The sequence below is a fragment of the Camelina sativa genome, chromosome 8, assembly GCF_030686135.1.
Source record: "Camelina sativa cultivar CO46 ecotype springtype chromosome 8, ASM3068613v1".
NCBI lineage: Eukaryota > Viridiplantae > Streptophyta > Magnoliopsida > Brassicales > Brassicaceae > Camelina > Camelina sativa.
In genome coordinates, this window is record NC_141887.1 from 25,200,887 (window position 1) to 25,212,262 (window position 11,376).

An 11,376-nucleotide genomic window follows, 5' to 3' on the forward strand; every position below is an offset into this window, starting at 1 on the left:
CACGTAACCCGAACCCTAGTGATTCGGTCGGTGAAAAGTGTTCGTCGAGTTTCCTCGTTAGTTTATTTTTCAATTTAATTTTTATGTTGGTTGAATGGGTTGAACTAGTTATTTTTAACCTTTTCAAAATTTTGAATGCAAATGGTGAAAATTAATTGTATAATTTTTTTTCAACTTCTTCCATCTTTTTAACTATGCGACCATTTTCACCCATTTTTCAAACCTATTCTTCTTTTGAAATGTACTAGCATAAGCTAGTTTATGGGCTACTAAGGAGGATAAATATATTCTCGGATTTGGAAAACTATCTTGTGACCAAATTATACCATAAGCTAGTTTATGGGCAACTATCTTGTCTATGCATCCTAGCCGTCTTTTCAATAGCCGAGCGTTCTCCAATATAGCCTAAGTCAGCGAAGAGACCACTAAATTTTGATGTGTCGCAAAATATGTAATGGGGCGAATGGCATGTTAGCAAGCTTATGGTATAATTTCGTGACCCCTACAAGTTCGCTAATTGTGGTTTTTTGTATAATCTGGTCTACACTAAGGCTAATCATCTCTATCTCGCGTAGCTTCAGTTTTTGGAACAAGAGGATCGATCAGATGACAACTCCGCAAATTAAGATCTGATACTTTGATAAGATCTTCAAATTAACTTTGCTACTCCAAACACAATGATTCAAAGGAAAAGTTCCGTCATTTTCATCCCTAAATGTATATACAGTACTATATCCAAATGAAGCCTTTCAAAAGGAAAATCTAGCTTTGCATATTAACCAAACATCTCAAGCCCAACATTATGAGACAAGACAAACAAGTCCAAGATATAAGCCCACGTAACCTGGTTTCTAGCAAGAGATTCATATATATGAGTGTAATGAACATATAGTATCTAGAGTTGCCGAAAGTGAAACCTCTATATCTCCCTTTGATTTCATCTTATAAGAAAACAATTGGAGTGTTCTTACTTCTTAGCGATTGTAAATTAATTTTCGTTATTTCTCTTTTATTTTAACTAAATAAAGCTCATTTGAGCTAGAATCTATCTTTGCTAGAAATCTCTTCACTGCAAACAACTATAAGATCATTTATCTTGTTTATAGATAATTAGTTAGCACATATCGGTCTTTCTGGTTGACAAGAGGTTTCGAGGAAGTAGATTAAGGAGTCCATATAACCAACAGAGATGGCCTTTGTAACATTTATAGGGCCCATATATTTAAAGGTAGCTTTACTATTTTACTATCATCTGTATAAAGTAAACCGTCACGACCACAATAGATCCGATTACTGCAACTAAAATAAAAAGTTAATCCGTTATAAAACATACCAATTCGTATAATTTTATTATATAAAGTACGGTTTCAAAAGTTACTAATTCATAAGATCATGTCAAAAATATTAGTTATTAAAATAATAAAATTATTAAAATAATAATAATATTTTATTATTATTTTGTAAAAGTTACTCATTCATAATATCGCGACATGTGTCAAAATCTTATTATATTATATATTAAAATAATGATAAAATCTTATTATTATGTTGTTAATTATACAATTTTGTAATTCTAAAAAAAAAAGAATCGTCCAAACAAAAAAATTCATAATTCAAAAACATAAAAGAAATCATACAGATAATTTTACAACAAAGATACACATAGTTATCCTCAAGAAAATCCTAAAAATTCTAAAATAATTAAACTTATACAAAAAGAATTCTATATTATATTGAATTCCTTGGCCTAATCTTAAAAGAAAGAAAAGTTAAATATAAAGATATGTATTCTCTCATATCTTTGTTATATATATAGAGAGTAAGATGTCATTCCAATGTATCAAACTCAATTAGAATTTTCAAACATGAGCACTACAGATGGAAACAAAAACTGTGAAAATAACGAAAGTCAAGATCATACAAATTGGTTCGGATAGAAAAAGTCTCACGCGATGCGTAGGTAAAATGAACATAATAATATATGTTTAGTTATTTTAAAATACATTCAATAATAGTTAACATTAATATTGTAACTAAGATATATTAACTTTTTTGTCAAACAATTAAATAGATTAGCTCGAAAGAGCCAATTGGTAGGAACACTGTTTACATAAGTTATATGAAGCGGTAGGAACTAAGATATATTAACTATAAACTAAAAACCTAATAGATTTTATGAATAATTATCTAGAACTAAATTTTTATATTTAAAATTTATAAAATAGATCAAAAGAAACAAAGTACAATATTGATACAAAATAAGCATACTGAACAACATTTACTAATTTCAAAACATGAACAAAAAGTAGAAACGAAAGGTAAAAAAATGCGAAAGACCTTGTGTCTCTTCTAAAAGTGAGAATGTGTCATGTGCCTTAGACCTTCTTCATCTAGCCTTTTTACATATGCTCCAAAATTTTGACTCTACTTATTTGTTTCAAAACCTACAAAAGTCACGTAAAAGAGAAAAAAAAGAAGATATTTTAGTTAAATAAAAATTGATATTACTAAATTTAAAAATTTATGTGAAAGGTAGAATATGATGTTTGATGAAGAATTTGTCTTGCTATTTATAGAGAAATTTGTTGTTGCGCGACTAAAAAGACGTCAATTTTATGTACGAGTTTGCTATGCAATGACTATCAATAAGAGTCAAGGTCAAAGCTTTAAAAAAGGTAGGTTTATTTTTGCTATGTCCAGTCTTTTCTCACGGACAATTATACGTAGCCCTCTCCAGAGTCACTACAACTACAAACTTCATATTCTTAAAGGAGACACAAAACACTACGACAACAATGTTCTATAAAATATTGTCTACCAAGAAGTTTTCAACAACATATTTGTTTCAGAGACAATTTCGACTTTGTTCTATTGCTTTTATTTACCATAATATTGTTTCAACTTTGTTCTATTGGTAAAACTTTTTTGATGGGAAGACAAATTTTCCTTATTTTTTTTAAACAAAAATATACTCATACGTTCTCCTTTTTCAGTTTGGAGTATGTAAGATTAATATGTTGACCCCAAAAAATGGAAGATTAATATATGCATCTTCTTTTCGAATAGGCTACATCATGGTGTGTCAAAGAAACTTCCACGAATACATTGGAAAATTTAACATTAGTTACTATCAAAAGATTTTGTGACGTTGGAAAAAGATATTTAGTTTCATTGGTTACTGGAGCAAGCCACTTTGAGATAGCTAAAAGACGTGAACATGTTCTCTCCACACAGGAGGGGGGCAGAGCCGAAGTTCTCTCTATGGTGGAGGAGGTTGGACGCAAGGTTATCTTCCCAAGGGAGGAAGGTGGGGGAGGTTGAACACAAGGTTATCTCCCAAGAGAGGAAGGCAGAGCCAAAGTTCTCTCTATGGTAGAGGAGGTTAAACGCAAAGTTCTCTCCATAAGGGAGGAGGGCAGAACCGAGGTTCTCTCCAAGGTTAGTCATACACTATTGTGATGTAATTTATTTTTATTTGAAATAAAGAAACTATTGCGAAAGTGAAAGTAAAGAGACATATAATAGTTGGCTTAATAGGTGGTGGTAAATAATATATTTGTAACATACAGTATACCTAAAAACAAAAAGAGTAGAGAGAGAGAGTCGTGTGATCTCACTCGCGGCGATTTCTCTCTCAATTCTCTTCCTCTTCTGAGCACGATCTCTTGCATCGATAGTAGAGTTCTCTGTCGATTCCGGTGACGACGAGGACTCCGAAGCTCATGGTTCTTCATCCGTAGTCTGCGGCATCATCTCGGCGGAACAATCTGATCAAAATCAAGGGAGTTGTGGCGAGGAGAAGCATCTGCGAGACACTAACGATAAGAGCTTTACCGGCAATGTAGCTACGCGGAGTGGAAGAAGGAGGTTTTCCTGGCAAAGAACGAGAGAGGAAGATGGTTAGATCGGGCGACTCGAGATTCTGGAGGTTTCATGGGACTGTTGTACAGTGGGGGAGGTAGTCTGCAATATGGTGAGGCTAAGCCACCGTCAAAGGTCTCCTGATCTACTCCCTACTGCTTTGCTCTCTCACGACTGCGTAAGGAAACTCCTCGACAAAGACAAGATCGATTTTCTTCCTCTTTCTCAAAACAGCTCTACGGTAGCGGGATGGCAACAGATCCTGGATCACTATCTCCGTTCGACTCGCGCCGTCCAGGCTTACCGGAAGTCCTACTCCGGCAAGTATCTGCAATCCATGGTCGGCGGCTGCAACTGTGTTTTTCAGTTGTAGATGGTATATCATGGTTTTTGTGGTTTTTAACCATGGTATAAGTGTGTTTTTGAGTCTTTTGATTTGTTTTGTAGGTTGTTTTTGAGTCTTTATAGGTTTAGGTACTCATTGGCACGGATGGAACACAAGAGAGCTAAAAGAGGATGATTTGGAGCATAATCAAAGCATGAAGGCTGATCAACGAAGCTCGGAGACGAGATCAAGACTATGCATCGACCGATGCAATCTCAGCATCGATCGATGCAGTTGCCAAAAACCAAATGGAAGTTGTTTCCACAAGCTTTAGAAGATTTACAAAATTTTCCCAAGTTTCTCTTATTTGCAATTAAGGCCCAAGACGTGTTTTAGAGTATTTATAGGATTTTTATGGTAATTGTTTAGACCTAAGTTTTATTCTGAAACCAAAAGAGATATTGAGAGCTTTGGGAGAGACAGATCTGATTTCATCTGTAGAGAGAAGATTCTTGAACTCCTTTCTTACTTCTTAATATCAATAGCTTATTATTCAGAAAAGATGTTTTGTTCTACATTGAATATGTCTAAGTAGTTTGTTTGTTAGGTTTAGGGTTTTTCATAGGGTTTTTATGGTGCATTAGATCTGATATTTTAAGATTTATTATCTTCTGTGATCTTCATCTTAGGTTGTTATTCATATTAATTCTTGATTGATCACCTAGAATTAATATCTAGGAAAATAAATTGATATGAGAATATAATTGATTTTCCTGATAAAACCTTTTGATGAACAAAATTATTTCTTGCAAAGAGATTTGATTTAATAATTTTGTGAACAATCTAAACTTGTTTTTAAAGCTGATTTTTAACCTTGAATTTTGCAAAGAGATTTGGAGTTTCTGGTTTTAAATTTAGATAATATTTGCAGTGAGAACTGATTTATTTTACAAGAGTGTTTAGAGTTCTAGATCTGATTTTTAATTGCTTGAATCCTATTATTTGACTGATTTAATATTTCAGAAATTCCTGAGAATTTCCCTAGGCCTAGCTCTTTGATCCTTTGAATTTACAACACTTATAAATTTTGTTTTTGCATTGTTTTTAATTTAATAATTTGATTTAGCATAATTAAAAGATTAATAAGTCTATTGTGTGATCTAGAGTCTCTGTGGATTCGACCCCTAGAATATTACAACTGCAAGGCTGTTAGTATTATTAGGGTATTACAATTTGAACATATCAGTAGATTAGGGTTTCATGTCGTCCGGTTTAGTTCAGGTTTCGTGAACCCGAGTCAGTTTTGTATTAGATGGTTTAGTTCAGTTTGATGTTTGTGGATTGGCCTTTGGGATTATGTATGGGCTTAAATCCGGAAATAGTCCATTTTTTCACTAATTTCTAAAATTGTAAAAAGAAAAACATACTGTTTACCTAGGTGTAAAAAATACACTTTTAATGGTAACATACATAAAAAATTTGTATATGAATATAAATCAGTGTATTATAGCAAAAATTAAATTTATAAATAATATATAATAAATTTTATTATGTTTTTATTAAATTTTATTTTAATTACAAAACTTTAAACCCGCACATCGGACGGGTCCTAATCTAGTTTTGTATTAAAATATACTGAACACAATAGGAATGATCAGTGTTTTTTTAGTTAAAAAGGAATAATCTATGTTAGCTATTAAAAACGAAGAATGTCATCATTAGTACCTTAGATACGGACTGCTCAGCAGTGACTTCTACATTTTTGTTCCAATTGCGGTTGGTCTCGTTGTTGGAGTGGTTGAGATCATGCTCTACCAATCCAACGTTCCGGTGACAATGGTCAGGAAATAGCTGATCAGGTGGACGATCTAACTAGTCTACTACGAAAGCGGTTTACTCAGATACACAATAATAAGCAAATTGTGCGAGAAAATTAAGGAAAAGAAGCAATATGTGGACTAGTTTACTGATCCGTTGGACTAGTTCATGTAAATTATCGGTCAATATTGGTATTATAATAAAATAATGTATGAAGTGAAGAAAAGAAGAAGTCTATAATCAAATCAAGGAGTCATTGGAACAACAATAAGATGACCCTTTTTGTATTGTTCATCATCTTCTCCTCCGTCTTCATTTAAATGAGAAGGTGACCTCTTTGCACACTCTTCCTTCATTTGCCTGACTTTTCCCAACAAGAATATGTATAGTCCAAAGATTACAACCCCAGATCCGATAACACTACATATATCAAGAAGAACATTCACATTCACATTCAAAAATGCATATGTTCTATTAATATATATTGTTTTGACGTACCTTCCAAGGCAAATTTGACGATGAAGAATCGAGAAATCAAATAGTGTAGCGAATATAAGCCCCACGGGAGTAAAAACAGAAGTAAAGATTGGCCCTCTCTTTCTGATGCACCAAGACGTCCCAACCGTACATATTCCTTGTGCTACCGCTCCCTATAATTAACACGTAACACGTTCATAGTACGCATGGAAAAAAAAGACCATCTTATGTTATGATAATAATAAAAATCTTACTGCGTAAACAACGGTGATGATGTCGAGTTTATCTGTGAGGATCCAAGCCCCGATATCTCGAGATTTGATGAGGCTTAGAAGGGCGCATTGGATGGTGCCAAAAAATGATAATACGACAGTACTCGAGTATTGACATGGGTACTTTTCATTCACTTTGGACTGTATCAGCATCCACGACCCGAAACAGCTACTACCCGCAAAGAGAAGTAAGCATCCGACTAACCAATTCTCGGGTTTCATTGCGGGTTTATTGTTCATCAACTGATGAGTTTCTAGTTTTCCATTTTTTGTCAAGGGAACACCTTTGTACGTTGTGAGTAATAAAGCTCCTCCTACGCATATCAAAGTGCCCATCACCATCCCCACAACTGCTTTACTTTTCATGTTTAGATTCTCTACCCTATATATACCACAAAAAAAAATGGAAAATATCAAATTTAATTTGTGAAGTTATTACTTGAAAAATATTAGACATTTAGTTTACCTGAATATTAGAGCCATAACGAATGTAATCGCGGGTGTCATGCTAATAAAAGCACATGCTAACGTAGCTGACGTGTATGATAGCCCCAGTAGGAAGAAATACTGAGTCAAACTTGCCCTAAATTATATTAAAATAACAGTTAGCTCAATATTAAAAATATATCTTGATGATTAGAACAAAAATAATTAGGATACTACAACTACAGTACTAGAAAATTATCCTAATTATTTATGAAATTAAGAAATTATCCATATTTTTCAAAATGAATTAAATAGTGTATATGTAAGGTCTAAACTTCAACGTTTCATAAAAACTAACTCATAAAACAAAAAACTTAAATCATATATAATTTCCTAATAATTCCAAAAACTCTACATAAAGTGGTTTATTTTCTTAACTTTGAAATGATCAACCTATTTTTTTTCTTCATTTAGACTATATATCCCCTTGTTATACTGCAACTCTCATAAGAGTTCTCAACGTAAATTAAAGAAAGAACGAACCCAACAAGAGCACTGAAGAAAAGCTGAACCAAGATGTTGAGCGTAAGTTTCGGTCTTGTTCTCCTGAAAACACACACAATGAATAATTTTTATCATTAATTAATCATATACATAACAGTATATATATAAAGAAAAATTTATACCTTTAACAAAAATAAAATAATAGTGTATAGAGAAATAAGCAAATGAATATAATAGACTAACCGTTCCCAAAAAAATGCGTATGGTGCCAAAAATAAGGTGGAGATAGCGAGACGATATGTTGCGATATCCATATGGTTAACACCACCATCGAGTACCTTTTTAACCAAAGCATTACATAAACCCAGCGCCGAATTAATGATAACCATGATAATCACCGGCGTCCATTTGCCATCGCAGTAACCCATTATCAATTATAAATTGACTGCTACGTTCAGAACTGATCTCCTCTCCTTTTTTTTTTGTTGTTCCTCACCTCTTTCGTTTTTCTTTAAGGTGTATGAATGATTGAAGGAAGAAACTGGTATATATATAGAGGTTTTGTTCCCAAATCATATTACGAATTTATAATTTAAATGATTATAATTAAAGTAAGATTGGAAACATGAATCCATATTATGTTTCTCTTTAGATTGCCACACAAATTTCACTGAATTAGACATATGACATTGACGTAGACGATGGCCGCCATTAATTATAATTGAATTTTAAAAATATTTCTCTTAATTGTTTCCGCTGGCCTATATATGGTTTACGCAGTACGTTATTGTAAACGCAGATTCTGCAACAACTCGTTGTGAGGAATAAATCGTTGTGCCGAGCAGAGCGTTGTGTCAATCAGGGAGCTGTATCAGATTACAGATGGCCGAGTTGCTGACGTGGTTGCGTGTGTTGACGTGACAAGTCCGAGCGGGATGATATGAGAAGATAAAGCAGAATCGAGAGAGAATATCTGGAGAATATCATATGCGATGGTTAAGAAAAGTGGATTGTGGCAAACAAGATATTGCCTTACGTAAAGATTTGAAGATCTTTTTAGGGTTGAAGGATGATCGAATATAAAAGATCTAGGGGGTGTGTGGTAGGTTTTTTGGTAAACACTTGAAAAACCTTTTGCGAGAGATTGTAACTTCAAGGCTAACAAAAAGAAAGCTAAAAAGGTGAGTGTTGTTCTCTTAGATCTATACTAGTGAGAGTTTAGATAGAGAAGAGAGGTGTGCTTAGATTTATTCTTATAAACCGGATAAGAGTTTGATAAGAATAAATAGTAAGAACGTTTGCTTGGCGTTTTTCCAAGCAAGAAATTGTGGTGTTATTCCTCTATACCTTTACAATTGGTATCAGAGCAAACACCTGATAAAAGTCTGTTTGTCTTTTGAGTGCTATCGCACAAGAAGCTGTTATCATGGGAAAGCGCTACAAGGACAAGAAGCTGGTGAAGAAATTTCTTAGGAGCATTCTAGACAAATTTCAACCACATAGATCTGCCATTGATGTTTCCTTGAACTCAGATGAGTTGAAGTTCAGTCAAGTTGTTGGGATGATGGAGTCGTTTGAGATGCAGCTTAAGAAAAAGGAACATCGCGCTGAACGATCGTTTGCTCTAAAGGCTGTTGAAACTCCGAAGAATGCTGAGACACAAGATGCTGCAGATGAAGAAAAAGTTGGATTACTGGTTAGGAAATTCTTCAAAGAAATGGAGCGTGGTCAGCACAGAGGATCCCCATCTACAGTCAGAAGTGATTCGGAGAGGGACTTTAAGAGGAGTGATAGGCAAGAGCGCCAATGTCTGGAGTGTGAAGGATACGAACATCTTAAGGCAGAATGCCCTAACTACAAGCGTAGAGGGTTGATGCAGTGCTATGGATGCAAAGGATATGGTCACTCCAAGGCTGAATGTCCTACTAAAGAGAGTAGATCCAAATCGTTTGTAGTCTGGAGTGATAGTGACTCTGATGATAACGAGCAAGATGGTGAAGTTCTCAATAACTATGTGGCTCTGCTGGGAGTCATTGAGGAAGATGAAGTGGTGGAACAGGGTGAAAAGGATCAACCAACTGTTGTGTCAGATTCTGAAGATGATGAGGCAGATCTACCCCTTGAGGAACAGGTTACCCTGTTAATTTCTAGTCTGGTTCAGAAAACTCAGGAGTATGATGTGTTGCTGGCTGAAAAAACAGATCTGCTGACAAGATTCAACTCGCTGTCGTCAGATCTTGAAGAGGAAAGAGCTAGGTCCCAGGGACTAGAAAAGCAAATGGAAGAGCAGCTAAAAAACATCAGAATACTGAGCAAGGGAACAAAGGATCTTGACACCATTTTGAGTAGTGGAAGGATGGGTAATACTAAGTGGGGACTAGGGTATCAAGGTAACGATCCCTCAACATCCACGAAGTTTGTCAAGGGTCTTGATGCAGAAAACAAAGAAGCTACACCCATCTAATCAAGGACACAAGCGGCAGTCCCAATCAAAACTGATTCTCATCAAGCAAGAAATGTTCATCCTAAAAGGAGATTTCGGGCTTCTTACCTAGCACCCTTTAAAGTTATGCATGTGACTCAATCATTGGATCCATATGGTTTGGCTGCAAATCACTACTCAACACATCAGGCATTTGGACCGGCCTATCAAGTTTCACGAAGTCGAAGGAATGGGTGTTGGTATTGTGGAAATCTAACTCACTTTAAAGCATAGTGCTTTGAGTACAACAACCGCATGTCAAGGGCTACTCAACAAGTGACTTATCCTAGAGATATGAGACCACTCAACAACTGTTTGTCAAAAGGAGTGGTATGTACTGTAATGTAGCACAAGCTGAGGGTAAGTTTGGTTCGGATCAAAAGAAGTGGTACTTTGATAGTGGCTGTTCCAGACACATGACTGGAGCTCATACCAACCTGTCGGAATTTGAAAATGTGTCTACTGGTCGGGTTACCTTCGGTGATGGAGCAAAAGGTGAAATCAAAGGGAAAGGTGTTACTGGTGGGAGTGCACAACCTAGTATGAGAGATGTGTTTTTGGTTGATGGGTTAAAGGCGAATCTCATCAGTGTCAGTCAATTGTGTGACGAAGGACTGGATGTCATTTTCACTAAACGAGATTGCAAAGCTGTTGATCAACAAGGATCTGTGAAACTCGAAGGCAAGAGATCAGGTAATAACTGCTATATGTGGAAGTCAACAAATCATTGCTTTCATGCATCCACTGGGACCGACACTGAGTTGTGGCACCAGAAGCTTGGTCACCTGAACATATGCACCATGCATAAACTCGCACATCAAGACATTGTTCGAGAAATACCTAAACTCCAGACTGATCAACATTTTGTGTGTGGACCATGCAACAAAGGAAAACAGGTGAAGGTGTCACACAAGGCAGTTCCTGATGTGCGCACTGAGCATATTTTGGAATTGGTACACATGGATCTTATGGGTCCAATTCGTGTCAATAGCTTGTCAGGAAAACGAATAATTTTTGTTCTGGTCGATGACTTCTCTCGCTACACATGGGTGCGTTTCCTTATGGAAAAATCAGATACACTTGAATGCTTTTGCATCTTGGCTTTTCAAATCAAAGGCGAGAAGTGGGCTATCAAGGTGATACACAGTGATCGCGGTGGTGAGTTTGTGAATGAGCAGTTTAATCAGTTCTGCACAGCTCAAGGGATTATG

The 11,376-nt window shown here is 35.4% G+C and overlaps 1 protein-coding gene across 1 annotated transcript; it reads right to left on the bottom strand.

Annotated features, from left to right (window-relative positions):
- Positions 1–6,119: 6,119 nt before the first annotated feature.
- LOC104707957 (WAT1-related protein At4g01440) lies at positions 6,120–8,264 on the bottom strand. The gene is made up of 6 exons (XM_010424418.2): positions 7,927–8,264; positions 7,723–7,785; positions 7,220–7,336; positions 6,736–7,135; positions 6,503–6,654; positions 6,120–6,424 (listed from the first exon to the last, which is right to left on the bottom strand). The coding sequence occupies exons 1-6, from the start codon at positions 8,109–8,111 to the stop codon at positions 6,250–6,252; spliced, it is 1,092 nt and encodes a 363-aa protein (XP_010422720.2). The 5' UTR covers positions 8,112–8,264; the 3' UTR covers positions 6,120–6,249.
- Between the last annotated feature and the right edge of the window lie 3,112 nt (positions 8,265–11,376).